Consider the following 15,582-nt stretch of genomic DNA (forward strand, 5'->3'; position numbering starts at 1 on the left):
TCTTAGCTAAAAGTAATGGATGAATGGTTGAAATTGTTAGTTAAGTGTGTATGGCATATAAATACAAATAAAAGCAATAGATTATAGTTGAAATAGCTACAAGTAATGGATAAATGGGAAAACAGTTTGAAGTATTGCTGAAATACCTAAAAGCAAAACAGTTATTAGCTTCAAGTAACATTAATGGAAAAGCAGTTTAAATTGCAATTAAAGTATAAATAAATGGTCAAAATAGATAACTATAGCGGAAAGGAATGGATTTTGGTGGAAATGTTTGCTAAAAGTAATGAGAAATGGTGAAACACCTTAAAGTAATGCATAAACAGTTGAAAAAGTTTGCTAAATGTAAAAGCGGTTGAGATTGCTAAAAGTATAAATGGTGAAAATAGATAACTATAGCTAAACTAAAAGTAACGGTTAATAGTTGAAACAGATTGATAAAAATAATAGATAATGTTGAAAAAAATTGAAATACTGTAGCTGTAAGTATATATGGTTGAAATAGATAGCTAAAGGTAATAGATACATTGGTGAAACACACAAGTTATGCATAAATACTTGAAATAGTGGGCTAAAAGTAAATGGTTGACACGTTCAGCATGTTACTTATAGTGGTAGTAGTATGAAGGCAGTTCAATAGTATGAAAACATTATTGTAACATCATTTAATTTTATATCATTAACAGTGTTAAATAACAATACATAATAACAAGAGACACATTATCCTCTTGCAACAACATAAAACCTTTGCATTGGAGTTACTGCGGCTAACCCGCTATTGTGGAGTCAAATAGTTGTCACTGAAAAATTGGTCTACAGATTTGGTACAGCAAAGCAATATTGTCCATGTAATAGTGTGTGTCTGATATATTTATTCACCATTTCAAGGTCATGTTGATTTTCACATCAAAACAGTGAGTGCTCCATGCCTTCCCTGGCTGAAAGGCATTGGAGGAGGGGGGCAGATAAGAGGAAAGGTGAAAGAAATAGATCAAAATGAGTCTAGGAATCAAAATGAAAACAGATGGAACAGAGTTGTCTCTTTTGGATTTATACAGATGGATTAAAGAAGATGTGTGTGTGTGTGTGTGTGTGTGTGTGTGTGTGTGTGTGTGCGGTGTTATACCCTCACAGTTGTCTCTGACCGCTGGGTTCGTATCATAAAGACTGACAGTCAGTCTGCTCACAGAGGTCAGTGTGACGGCCAAAATCCTCCATCACTCTCTGAAACAGTGAAAGGAAGCGCAGACGGCTGGAGGAGCAGGGCCGGATGTTTCTTTCACCTTCCACACTTAACACAATGAAGGAACTGAGGACGAAGTACGAAGTAAGAGAGGCTGAAGGAGGTGAGTGCTTTTTTCTCCCCCTTCGTTCAAATTTAATTCAATGCTTGACGTCAAGTGCTTAGAGGTATTGGTTTGAGCATCTGTCTCCTGGAGAGGTTCCATGGTGACAGCAATTTTCCTCTATTTTCCTCTGATTTAGCCGTCTGTCTTCCCACCAATTACCAGTGGTGTGCTGATTTTCTGTCACAGTCTTTTTATTCTTTAAATGTGATTAGTCATGTAAAACCGACGGCTCCCCCGCACCTTCTCTTTCAAACACCTCACTAATCATCTCAGGCAATTGGGCAGAGCTGCTTCTCCTTGGAAACTAATAGCATGCTGGCGATATTTTTAGTGACACGCCAGAGTGGAGGTGTACCTAAAGTCAAGTGGATTAATAATGAAAAACTTGAGATACTCATTCCCTTGTCAGACATAAAACATACAGAACTGACATTTAATCCTCTTGTTTTTTCAGTGAAGCAGTCCATATTGAACATTGCTGTTAAAGAGTTTATATATTTGACCATCTCTCCATATGCCTATGTCTGTCTCCATCCCTACTATTCCTCCACCAGCCCACATTTAATCCCCTCATGATGGCGTTTCTGCAGCAGATGCGTTCCCCTCGCCTCTCCTTTATCCAGACGGTTTTGTCTCTCTTTCTGGGCGGCATGGCCCTCATGTCCTCCTACTGGTGCGTGGGGCAGCAGAAGGTGCCAAAGCCGCTTTGTACGCCCACCAAGCACAGCAACTGCATCCCCGTTCCCGGCGTCTCCAACTCCAACATCCAGTTCTCCTGGGAGACGGGTGACGACCGCTTTGTCTTCCCCACCTTTCATACTGGCCTGTTCCTGACCTGTGAGGAGAACATCTACACAGACGCATGGGGTGAGAGAGGAGGGTAATAGGTAGAAATATGATTTGGAATATTTAGAACATATTCATTTCTGTCGGGCTGTGTCTAAAATGAGAAAATATGTGAAAATAAATTCCCCGTCCAGTCAGCTAAAAAATAAAACTCCTCACTGATCACAAAGGAAGGTTCAGAAGCCAAAGATGCTCAGTTCCTTTCAAATGGAAAAAAACAACAGACGCGTCACTGGTGACCCTGAAAAGGATTAAACAGGTAGAAGAAATGAATAAATGAGAAAACAGAGGATTTGTACAAAGAGATCTATCCAGAAGCACTGACAGACCTCAGTAATACATGTAGCCACATATACAGTAAACAATCAGCATCATTGTAAGGGATTTCATTAGCACACCCCCGGTCGTATGTGCGGATCGGGTTGCGTGTGTAGTAGAGGATATTCCCAAGGTGACATAAGGATCGACACAGAAACAGGAAGTGAAACAAACTGCTCCACAACTGTGGCACTAGCGCGACAGACAATGAAACAGGTCACAGGACGAGAGGAAAGCCAAGGTGATGGTTTGAATTGAGGCCCCAGGTGTGTTTATTTGTATGTGTGTACAGTGTGTGTTTGAGTGAGTGTGTATGTGTGTTTGGGTATGTGCTCAGCCCAAAGAGGATTATCATCAGTGTGTGTTCCGCTCACAGAGATTTAGACTTCAACAGCATGACTCAATTATGGATTAGAAACCCAGAGAGAGAAAGGTTAATAGGATTCACAAACATCGGCTGGGTTTTTACCGTCTCATTTGCAGCTGATTTGCAACTGATTTTAAGGATTGTGTTTGAATCGTACTGAAGTTCAGCCAAAAGTTTCAACCGACTTAATGCGGTCAGTTATATAAATCTGTTTGCATTTTGTAATTGTTGTTTGGTAAGTAACGGCTGGCAGTGCTGAAAGCAAAACAACCAATCCTCCTAATCTGCTCCTAGTAGAGCTGTACATTTAAAATATTTTTAAATTCACAATTTCTTTATTTGTAAATATACATTTAATATACAATATGCTGAGAATCCAGCATACAAAAGTGGCTTAAAGTGGCTATGCGAACAGTTTATTCAGTACCTTAGAGCTCAATACACTGCAACTGCAAAAGTAAATGAAGAAAACATTTTAACCAATTTGATAACACATGCACAGCATTTAGACCAGCCCAATACAGGAACACACTACAAAAACTTAAAACACAACCAAATAGGCTACAACACAATCAGACAAAAGCACACGCACATAAAAAAAACTTGACATTGGTTGTGTTATATCCCTCATCAGTGTTTTTCCCTAAAATACTGAGCATGTGTTGTCAAATTAGTAAGAAGGTTTTCTTCATTTTTTTATACTTTGTCTATTTGCGTCTGTTTTCTTAAGTCGCAGTGTGTTCAGCTTATGGACCACTGTAATTTAGAGCCAAGTACGGTACTCTGATTGTTGCAGCTGTCATGTAAACACATTGGTAAACAAGCCACAAGCTTAACCGACAGCAAAAACAGGTTCTAATTTTTTCTTTTTTAAAATGGCATTGCTAGTAGTGGAGGAAAAAAATAAGAACAAAAAGATTTATGTTGAAATTAATAGGCAAAATAAGAAATCACCAAAATGAAATCTACAGTACACTGACAAAGTCTCATTTTGTGCTGCTACTAGGAGTTTTCCCGTAAGCCCCATCCTGCCAGATTTATCCCAAACAAATCTTATAATCTCCTATCAGTTTACTCCCAACCTTATGCAAATTGTTACCTCAATCCGACCAATTTGACAGCACATGCACAGCATTTATAATAAAACACTGCAAAGAGAGAAAACACAACCAAACACAGAAACGCTGTGTTAAAACAGCACATCCAGACACAATGCAAACAGACAGAGCACCAGCAAATGAAGAAAACATTCTCACCAACTTGACGTTGGTCACAGTGTGTTGAGCTTATGGGCCACTGTAATTTCCAGCCAAATACGCTACTCTGATTATTGCAGCTGTCGTGTAAACACTTTGGTAAACAAGCCACAAAGAAGCTTAACCGATTGCAAAATCAGGTTGTTTTTTATTTTTTAACAGCCTTGCAGGCGGTGGTGGAAAACAGATTTTGGTGGTGACAAGAAAAGTGTTTTTATGTTGAAATTAATGAGTGAAATGAAAAACAATACACACTGTCAAAGTGTGTCATATTGTGCTGCTATTGAGATTTCCACCCGCCCAGATTTACACCAAACACAACTTATAATATATAATAAACACTTTTTTAAAACCTCAGTCTGGTTATTCATGCAGTAATTAGATTGCAGTGTTCATTTAAATGTACAATATTCACTATACGCACAGGCTGGAGGATTTTTGAACTCAGTTCCTCTTGGAAATGGAGAAAAATGCTGACTATAGAGTGAAATTTCACAGCTGTAATGGTTACTTTTACATGTCACCAGCTCAGGTGTCATTATTATTACTACATTTACATTTGTCTTTTGATTTATAGAGGAGAAGTGTCGAGGGTTTTATACTTTGACTCCAGGATCTGAAAAAGGTAAATGGATATTCATCACTTTCTCCTGCATTTATGTTGGCACTTGGTTGGCTAATTGTTTGAAATCCAAAACCTTCATCCGTCTTTGTGCTCCGCCTCTTCTCCTCCCTCCGCAGCGATGATGTGGCTGTCACTATCGTTGGAGCTCATGTACATCGGTCTGCTGTTAATCAGCTGCATGCTGCTGTCTGTGCAGTTGTGTATCAGGGCCTGGTTCCCTTCCACGCAACGCTGGGGCCAGCTGCTCAACTCTTTTGCTGCTGTCTTCACAGTCCTGGGAGGTACAGCTATTTCTTTAGATAGATAGATCAGACTTTGATTACAACATAGAATGACCAGTTTCATTAGTATATTTTAAAGAATTTGTTATATTCTATTACTTTTGTCTTTGCAGGTCTGCTTGGGATGGTGGGCCACATGATGTACATGCAGGTGTTTCAGACCACTGTCTCAATGGGACCAGAAGACTTCAAGCCTCATAGCTATGGCTACTCATGGGCGTTCTAGTGAGTTCATTAAACATACCGTACACTACAATCACATACACATGGGCCCGATTGAAACTGCACAAACATGATGTGCTAAGGGTTTTAGTTGTGCGTTTACTTCCTGTTGAGTCGTTGCCTGAATTGTGAGTTCGAACGATGCTTCCTGTGGCTCATCCGGGTCAGGCTCGCAGGGAGAGCAGAGCAGCTCTGACAAACTTCCCCACACTAAATTCCTTCAACTCATTCAATTCATGTGAAATCTTCCATTCAGCTGGGAGATGTAGTCCCACCAGGTGTTCTCATATTTGGCCATGCCCCGCATAACCCATTCTTTGTAGCATCAGCACAGTCCATTTAAAATCCCAATTTTACAACCACAGCTTCTGCAAAATTGTCGTGAATAAGCGACCCTGCATGCCGAACAGCCCTGAAGGCATCATTCTGACATTCGACCGCTCAGCCTCTTTCTCCTACAGTGTTGGAGAGTTAACGATCGAATGAGCTAATGATCAAGCCAGTCCGAGGTGCCTTTTCATCACAAACGCTTATGTGTTCGGTGTTTGAACAAACAAAGATGGTCAATTTGAACATGGACCGTCCATGTCTAATACAGATGTTTACACACTGCTATCACTTTCAGATCAGGGGGACTGCTTCAGAAAAATATGCGGGACTGGCATCACAGCTTTTTGGGCCATATTGACTCCCTCCATCATTGAGGAATACTTCTCTTCCTTCCTGCTTAGATTAGTGTTCCACATTTTTAATAATGATATATTTATGTCTTTTAATTAAGTTGCAAGAAAGATTTCTCATACCATTCACCCATTTATTCAGACAGAAGTCCGTCTCATGGTTCAGTTAATTAGAGGCTCTCTGCATGAAACCAAAGCTTCCAAAATTGAGTTTATACCATACTTAACAGTAAAAAACTACTGAATGGTATCTCTAGGTTTTATGAAATCCTGCTGGAGGGTCTTCCAGCAACCACAGATACCGCTAGACAAAAGTGGAAAGAGACGTGGACATAATGGATAAAGGAAGGATCTTTTTCTGTTTGAAAATTCCAAAATGCTCTTATAATGTATAATGTCTTATAATGTAAGACACTATACTGAACTTATAACCGTACACAGAATATATCATACACCAGAGATGCTGCACAGGATGAACTGAAATGTTGTTGTGTTGCTGTAGAACGGCAGCTTCTTTCATATGTGTTGGTGTTGCAGTGTATTTGAGCCAATTTGGAACTCTGTAATGAATTATGTTTATTTTTGTCTTCACTTTTTGCACAAGCAAATCAGATTCTTCTTTTAAAAAATTTACATCATTATATCATAAAAAAGTTTTTAAGAAAATGTATTATCAGTTAAAATCTGTCCACCTACAATATCTCACTGGCTAAATTAAATGACCAGTCATCCCACTTGACGAACGTGTGTGTTGGAAGTTATTATAGTGTGTTGTGCACCAGGGATTGGGGAAGGACCGGCGGGAAGGGAGAGGTCTGTTTTTGCTTCTTGAAAAACTTGAAGCAAATTGTGCTCTTCCAGTTTTCCAGGTTGTTCTCTTAAGTCATCTAAATGGACCCAGAACGGACTTTATCACACATACGTTCACACCTATGTTAGTGATTTCCTTCCTCTTCCTCTCTGTCTCCATCCAGTGTGGCCTGGTTTGCCTTTACTGTCTGCATGTCTGCCGGTGTCTCCACTCTGAACAACTACACCAAGAAGGTCCTGATGGTGGGGCCCAGACGTAACTCCGGCCTCAACGCCTGCAGCTTTAACTTTGTGGGGCTCCTTCCTCCGGCTCCTTATTACACCCCTGCGAACCCAGCCATCACCCTGGCCTGTCCCCCATCTCCCCCCAGGATCTCTCACCTGTCTCCCTACTACGAGCCCCCGTCCGCAGCGTTACCGGCCCACACGCCGAGGCTCACGCACTCCCACTCCCTGCCTCTCCCCCACTCTGACTCCTTCCCTCCACCCCCTTCCCACCCTGCACCTGCATCCCCGTTCCACCGCCTCTCCCTGCCCTCTCCGTCTCCATCGCCCATCCCGCCCGTCCACATGACCCTGCCAGGACACCAGAACCGCTACGAGCCGGAGGAGGACTACAGCCCACTTTGAACTACTGTATATATCCAGACTGGAGTCTTTCTATGAGGACCTGTGCCTATCTTGAGTTCAATGTTTGGTCTCGTCATGTGCTCTGAATTTACATGTTCTCATAAAGAAATAAAAATAAAAATATATACATCTTATTAACTTGCTTTGGCTAATGCACAAAACTGAAATAAATGTGATCACCAACATTTTACTGCTTTTTGTCAGAACATTGTTACCAAGTAGCCAATCTAACATAATTAAACAAATGTACAATTAGTCTTTTATGCCTAATCATGACAAATGGAGAGGCAGCAAAAGATTATTTCAATAATTGGTTGAAAATCAAGTTTTAATATTGTAAAAATCGTCATCTGTAATGAGAAATAACGGTAGCAAAAATAAAACAGCATTGGACACAAAGCATTATGAGAAACAAAACATATTTACACATAATATCTCAGGTTTTAGGAGTGGAGGCAGTCGCCTTTCTGTCACACTCGGAGGAAACAGAGCTGATTTGACAAAGACTACAAAGTATATGACAGGTTGTGATGGTGTGTTACATTACCGGTATATGGTTTGATGTATAAGCTGTTTGGTTAGTTAAATCATATAAAATGGTAAGTTTCATACATACTAGATGAGTGTGACAGAAAATAAATTTCTCTGACTTCCTTTTTAAAAATATTTCAATATAAGAATGTAGTGTAAGAGTTTCTGGGCAGGCGGACGTTACAGTGTTGAGTACGTATATGATTTGGAATTGTACTTCTGCACTAAAACCAGTTTGTTGTCTTCCCTAATCAGAAATTATTACAAAAAAACTCAAATGCATTATATTATTGATTTTACACTTTATATTATTGCATAGTCGTGTCATTAGATCACATGCTCATCTACAACAGGTGACATATCAATGGATTCTTTTTAAAGACTTTGCCTTTGAAAATCAGTGCCTTATGTTGTAGTTACACTCTGTTTTATTAGTGGCACATAAAGTAAGACCAGAGCAGATAAATGAAACGAAAATTGGTAACTAACAATGAAGTAAAACAAAACAACATACTAAAACGATAAACTCACCCCTTTTTATCCAACACTCATATCCATATCTAAATGTACATTACAACAAAAAAGACCACAGCTTTTACTCTTCAACCTGCTTTTCTTATTAGCCACAAACATTGATAGATCTTAATTTATCATAGCATCTTATACGCATTAAGGCACATTGTGTTCAGTTAATAACAAAAACATTCTTAATCCTTAGATGCCCTCAAGAAATCCAGCCCAAACTCTGGGTTGAAAATGCACTCAAATACAAGTGTGATTGATTGAGCTTGCCTTTTACTGCAGAAATATCCAAAACACCTGACGGCAGACTCAGTTAAACACTAGTATGTATTTGAGAAGGTCTGCTATATCTGTAGCTGAATATAACCTAGCAGCTCAAATCTGATGTCCTAAACAGGCAAATATAAACACCAACCCATCCGTGACTAAAACCAGATTTCAGCTGAAAGAGTAGATCCAGCCAAAAGGTTTTGGGCTGGTTGGAGATAGCTCTAGTGTCTTTCTCACGCAGTCTTCTTGCGTAGCACAAAGTAAGTGATGGAGGAGATGAACGTGAGGGCGAAGGAGATCCACGCCAGGATGTAGCAGTGACCGTACTGACCGGTGCTCTCATCCAGGTGGAAGCGGTCTGTGTAGATGGAGGCTGCGATCATGATGCACAGGCCTGGAGTGAAGGAGACAATGGACATCAGTGAGTGAGGGCATAAAGAGGGAAATGCAGAGCGAGGGAGAGAGAGAGAGAGAGAGAGAGAGAGAGAGAGAGAGAGAGAGAAATCAGACAGAGAAGAAATAAAAAAGATACTCACAAGCAAGGAGCTGGAAGATGCCAGAGATGGTGAACCTCTGTCCTTTGCTGAGTGTGAAGAGCTGAGCCACGAACACAAAGATGCCCAGGATGGAGAATATACAAGCTAGGACTGAGCTGGCCTGCACTGCCTGAAGGTAATCTGTAGGGGGAGGCAGAGAGAGGGAAACACAATGAACATATGGGTATATATGTGATAAAGGTGAATCCTAAATATGTGCTTAACATCCTACTGACACACCCAGGAAACAGTAATGTTACAGTGAAACTGTGGTTTTGACAAATCTGGTTCAAACAAGTATTTTAGGATTTTAAAACATGCCGATTATGCTGCCATGTAAACACAAACAGTAGCTAGGCAACTGTACGTTATAAGCTCCCCCCTTGTGTTTTTCCGCCCTCCTTTCTGTCCTCTTTACTCCCTCTCAGGTGTTCCTCATTGGGGATGATCAATTGGTGACCCTGCCCCCATATTTAAAGGAGGATGCTCTCTCTCTCTCTTCTCTCTCTCTCTCTCTCTCTCTCTCACACACACACACACACACACACACACACACACACACACACACACACACACACAAAGCAGCCTGTTGATCCCATCAGTCAGTGTCTTTTGTGTCTCATTCTTCGAGGATGGAGGTGTGGTAGTGCAGCTTTTGGTTCTTTGTTATAACGTTTGTGGGAGATCAGGTGGGGAAGCTCTGAGTCCAACAGCCCAATGCGTGGCTGGCCCAGACTTCCTCCATCCTTTTGTTCTTTTTGGCCAGAAGTCCAGACTCCCATAGTTTCTCTTAATTAACGACGAGTCTTTACCTTCACTTTTGCTACACAATTGTAGCTTCACTGTGAAAAAATTATTTTGGATAACTGCAAACTTACTGTGTCCTCAAATGATTTCCATGAAAATGTGGAAATAGCACTATAAAGTGAGATTGCTGCCACATGTTTGCGTAAGATAACGCTTCTTTTTCATATAATTAGCTTTGTATTTAATGTGTAGTCAGTAATAAATTGGCTACATCAGGTTAGCTAAGTCTCGAAAGGCCCTGAAAACCAGTTTTCTCAATCAGCTATTTCACAAGCGATTTCTTTATCTCACTGGTTTGAAGGGGGCAGGGCTACGCTAGAAAAAAATGAGATTTCACGTTGTGTGCACCAATCAGGATTTAGCGACACTTGAATCAGAATCTGATGACATTTGGTGGTTGTTCGGGTTACAGTCAATCTAACCTGATAAAACCACATACTCACAGCCCTGATGAAGAAGACAAGTTTTTGAGTGTGAATATTTAATGTTTTAGACAAATACTTATGATTTGAAGCCAGGTTTTCAAAGACTTTGAATTATAAAATAAAGGCAGCGCAAGGAATGCTCAGTTATAGCGTGTAGGAAGATTTTTTTTTATTGAGAATAAATATGGGTGTTAAAGTGTTGTACGCATGGAAACAAGTGGTTCTCACTCTGCTTCTTTGCAGCATTTGCGGGTGTGTGTGTGTGTGTGTGTGTGTGTGTGTGTGTGTGTGTGTGGCTTACCCTGTGGGTAGGGTGTGCCTGTGGGAAGATCGGTGTAGTTCCACACTCCGTTTATCTGTATCCACCGAGCCCACACATCAGTGGCCATGTTGTCAGTCACCCACCAGGCCTGAAAAGAAAATTTCAGTTCAAATCATGTTGGACGACCTTCCTGCATGTTATCGGAAGATGAATGAATCCATACTAAAAGGAGGGAGAATCCAAAGCAGCAGTCAGGGTAAACATCATTTGAGTGTGTTCACCCTGTGTTCTGACATGTACTTTGGGGCAGCTGCAGGCAAAGGGATGACAATCAGAGGAGAGGAAAGCACATCCGCCTGTTACTTCAGCATTCAGCAGGTCTCACTCCGGTATGTAACACTCAAAACATCTCACATATTTACATGTGTGTGTGTGCTGTATGCCTGACACCTTTAAATGCACACACACAGATGCACTGAGTGACACCGGATGACGACACTGCGGCCGGCCCATCTATCAGCCAGAAATGTCAAATATGTGGCCGTGAGAGGAACAGTGGACCACTGACAGAGAAAGGAATGAAGGCCCCGAGCAATGAAAGAGAGGTGAGCAGCCAATCACTCATCAGGCTTGAGTCTTTGCTGTCTGTCAGCATGTGAGAAGATGCACATAGCACTGCCATTGTAACGCTCAAACTGGAGAGGAAGCTAGAGATTATAATGTGGCAATTATGCCTTGAGGCTGCAAGGGGGGGGGTAGGTAGGTGGAATTTAAGTGATAAAATACAGCTAAATTGATTTACTTACATTGTCAATGGTGGCCACCAGGAGGAGGATGATGCCTACGATATGAACAGCAAAAATTGCACCGAGGAGAATCAGCATGATGACTGTGCTGGAGAGAGAGAGAGAAAGAGAGAGAAAGAGAGAGACACAAGAGGAAACTTGTTACACCACTTTCCACCCTTTATTATGCAGGGTGAATATAACTGGAGGGCTTACTCATAAAAGACACACACAACAGACTAGCAGCTAATATTCGGTGAAAGAATCAAATATGGCTTTAACAAAGGCTCCGCACTTCCTGCCTGGTTTCAGAAAGGCAGCCATTAAATGACAGATCCAAACGTGCGCACGCGACACACACACACACACACACACACACACACACACACATACATACAGACACATTCAGAGCTGCATAGGAAGGCCAAAACCTGGCACCCACTCAGGGCGTGGCTTCACAACTTCTAATTACTTTGAGTTACAGCTAACACGCTCCCAGTGAAATGCCTGCAAATAGACAGTAAGATCATGTTCCTATCAAGAATCAGAGAGGTGTTGCCGTGTATTTGAGCAGATAGAGGTCAGTAAACAAAATCACTAGTTGCCTGGGCAAACAGATACTGTTGGTAAAGAGAGAGTGTTGAGGAGGGAAGTTCATTGCAGATGAGTTTGGGCTTGTCTTGTGCTTCCAGCAAAACCACCTTAAAATAACTGTTGAGAATACCTGCTATCTCCCCGCCTAGTTGGCCCACACCGAACTCTGCTTGATTTGAATTATTAGACTTTATCACACACACTGTAGCCCATAAAACTTATTTAGAACTAATTAAAAAACTGTTGCGTAGGCCTGTTTAGTGTAACTGCACTCAACCTACCTCACTGGCCCCTCTAACAGGTGGCTCAGCCCAGAGATGTCACTGATTGGATCTTTTTTGTCCCACGCTCTCTCTTGTGTGTGAAACTATCTGTGCCTGTACCCAGTGTGGAGGCTGCACTGGGTGTGAACAGAGGAAGAGGCGCATCTGGAATGTGCTGGTTCTCTTCACGGTAAAGGAGTGGTCAAGGGCTGGGTCCACACACACACACACACACACACACACGCTTATACAGACAGACACAGAGCACCGGGGGCACGCTGATACACATGTGATCATGCCTGACACATCTCTGCCAATACTTCCCACCTTTCATCAGCTTCAAGCAGCCACAGTGAACTGAAAGGTTGAGTGTTTAAAATACTTGTATAATTCCTCCCTGAAGCGTTAGGAGCTCACATATGGACATGCTCTTTCTGAGTTGTCTTCTGCCAGATGAGCCAACTTTAATGAACAACTTCTGGGCAGAAACAATAACAAGTGAATTTAAATGCTCGGCAGTTGGATGCTTTAACTCAAAACATGCTTGTGGAATACTTTGATCAAATCTTTTCCAAACTCTTGCCTGAAAACAAGACGTGTCAACTATTGATGCTGGGATTTTAAGATCTGGCCTGGATCTGTGACATTTTCCATGACACAAAATGGAAAGCATGTGGCCGAGGTTAGATTTGAAAATGTTAAAAATCTAAATCAAGCAGGAAAGTAGGCATTTTTTGATATTATTTAACATTCTGTCTTGTCATTTGAGTAGAACTGCTGCAGGAACTGAGCACATCTGGAAAGCAGCCTCACCTGGCCAGTAATGAAGGACTCTAATTAAATCACAAAGTTGCCTGTGATGGTGATCAGGTATATGGGAAGCACACACACACAAACACACACCTGCCTTTACTCTATTCCTAATCATCATTTTATTTTCTTAAATAAAAATAGAAAATACTGAAGCTGCATTACAACTCCTATACCACAGTTTTATCATTCTGAAACAGCTACGGAGAAGTAAGATTCAAAAAGCATAAGAAGGATCTTTGACTTACTGTTTGATGGCTGTGTGTCTCTTCAAGTCTAATTCCTCCTGCTCTCGAGGACACTAATTTCAGACTAAGAGTCTAAATGCACAAACACTAGGAACTACCCGTCCGCCCACTTTTTCCCTACCCTCTTTTAAGTCCACACCCCAAACAAGCCTCTCACTCGCTTGATCGCATAATCTCAGCTCTCTTTTTTACGCCCTCCTACTCTACTCTTTGCTCTCTGTCCCACCCTATCTCTGTCTGTTTTACACACCACATGCAAAAAGCCCAAACCAGCCACTATTTCCACAACTTTTGTGGGCGTGGGATAGATATTCCTTCTGTGTTTGGGTGTCTCATGTCTTTGTCACTCAGCTGATGGTGGTGATTCTCTTCAGGAGGGCAGCTGATGACTCACTGATGTTTGAGGGGGGAACTCCCACAACACTGGACATTATTGACAATGATTCTACGCATGCTGCCATGGCGACAGACTGCAGCCGGGCCTAATCACGGTCACATCGTTGCTGTTGTGTATATATAAACAAACAGTCACACTCGGGCATATAAACACACGCAGGCACAGCCGACAGTGTAGTGTTTCTTCCTGATCACCGCCCTCCGTCTTTTCCCGCTTTTGTTACAGAGGAAGGAGTTTCAGGATGAAGGAATGTTGTTGGTTGCGAGGGAGAAAGAGGTGGCTGCAAATGAGTGCAAGTCATAGCATGAGTGAGAGAGAAGGAGGGAGTAAGAGGGAGGTAATGAGAACGGAGAGAGGAAGATGGAAAGAGACTTGAAGGCAGTGAGACAGGAATGGGGGGGGGGGCATTTCACACTGCTGCAAGTTCATTAACTATTACTCACCATCGTTGTTTCATAGTTGCTGGTGATTGATATGGTCCTAATGAGGCCAATGAGTCAGTGTCATCTGCCTCTTGAGCAGATCACATGCATTAGTTTAGTTTGAGGGTAAATGTTTTACCAGCCCTAAGACTTTTTCTCCTTATATCACATCACATAATAGCATAACACACAATAACATTCGCTCATTCGTCACAGAGCTCATTCATTCCAAATTGTGGTTAAATTCCTGTGGCAAATCATTGGGGCAGAGTGTAAATGTCAGAGCTCGCCATATCTAATAATTCAAAAGTTCCCCTTACAGTATGAGACACGCTAGAGGAGGAAGGGTTCGAAAAATTGTTGTCCAGAGAGAACTAGGCCAAAGAGTAGTGTCTTACATCAGGGTCAAATATGGACATCTTTGTATGTCAGAATAAAAAAAACTAATTCACAACACAGTACGGCAAAAGCACACAAAAATAGCCAGTTAGTAACTTTACTTTACTTTACAAAGGGCTGGTGAGGGCTTTCTAGGACTGGGGGCGAGGGAGAAGAGCTGTTGATGACCTGTGCTTTATTAAAAGAGAAAGGGTAGTACTTCAAGTTTTAGTTTTACGAGGTGATTTGATTTTAAAGCTGTTGTAAAACTTTTGGGCAGGGACAACTGTTAAGAAGAGGCCATAAATAACAGGAAAACCTTTTGTTCAGTATTCAGCAAGCATTCTTGACAAACTAGTAAAGGCTAAATTTCCAGAAGAGTGTGCTCACTGCTGAAAACTGGCAGTTGAAACATTTGAAATCAGAAAAATGGAAACCTTCCAGGGCAGCTGGACTCACAAGGTCACTGGACTCCTTAGAATCCATCTTGTAATGCTTCAGGCTACGCGATACGCGATTGTGGCCCAACTACAGTGGTATCGTTAGACAGAGTAGCGTCCTTTGAGGAAGCAGTGGCAGCTATGAGGGTGGGCGCAAGGTGTGACACAGCATGAAGACACCGTTCAACAACAATAGAAGTTAGCGTAGATGCTGTAGCATCAGTTATATCCTTTTCCGAACAGTTTACAGATGATGACTTCCCAGATTGTTCTGTTTAACAAACCACCTGCACAGTCAGGTTAACATAGGGACAAAGGACAAACCAACTATAGCTTCTTATACACACTTAACAGCCCGTTTAAATTCCCAGGCCGTCAAATACAGACCCCAGCAGCGTTCAGTTAGTTGCAATCTGCAACTTCACCACTAGATGCCACCAAATCCTACACACCGGTCCTTTGAGTTAAAGTGGCAGACCAAAAAAAAAAAGAAATATGATGAAATGGT

At 41.6% G+C, this 15,582-nt stretch overlaps 2 protein-coding genes across 3 annotated transcripts; one reads left to right on the forward strand and one right to left on the reverse strand.

Annotated features, from left to right (window-relative positions):
- The first annotated feature begins 1,179 nt into the window (after window positions 1–1,179).
- On the forward strand, window positions 1,180–7,518 carry LOC127356526 (germ cell-specific gene 1-like protein). The gene is made up of 6 exons (XM_051388321.1): window positions 1,180–1,346; window positions 1,904–2,216; window positions 4,714–4,761; window positions 4,878–5,042; window positions 5,156–5,267; window positions 6,919–7,518. Exons 2-6 carry the CDS (start codon window positions 1,922–1,924, stop codon window positions 7,382–7,384), a joined length of 1,086 nt encoding a protein of 361 aa, XP_051244281.1. The 5' UTR covers window positions 1,180–1,346; window positions 1,904–1,921; the 3' UTR covers window positions 7,385–7,518.
- Window positions 7,519–7,694: 176 nt separating this feature from the next.
- Window positions 7,695–13,606, reverse strand: LOC127356528 (epithelial membrane protein 2). 2 transcript variants are annotated; one of them, XM_051388324.1, is made up of 5 exons: window positions 13,438–13,606; window positions 11,544–11,631; window positions 10,777–10,885; window positions 9,244–9,384; window positions 7,695–9,101 (listed from the first exon to the last, which is right to left on the reverse strand). In XM_051388324.1, the coding sequence occupies exons 2-5, from the start codon at window positions 11,619–11,621 to the stop codon at window positions 8,941–8,943; spliced, it is 489 nt and encodes a 162-aa protein (XP_051244284.1). In that variant the 5' UTR covers window positions 11,622–11,631; window positions 13,438–13,606; the 3' UTR covers window positions 7,695–8,940. The 2 variants fall into 2 exon arrangements, with proteins under 2 accessions (XP_051244284.1, XP_051244285.1); XM_051388325.1 differs by having other exon boundaries at window positions 11,544–11,626; window positions 13,438–13,582.
- Window positions 13,607–15,582: the final 1,976 nt, after the last annotated feature.

This window comes from Dicentrarchus labrax, unplaced genomic scaffold (assembly GCF_905237075.1).
Source record: "Dicentrarchus labrax unplaced genomic scaffold, dlabrax2021, whole genome shotgun sequence".
In the NCBI taxonomy this organism is placed as follows: Eukaryota; Metazoa; Chordata; class Actinopteri; family Moronidae; genus Dicentrarchus; species Dicentrarchus labrax.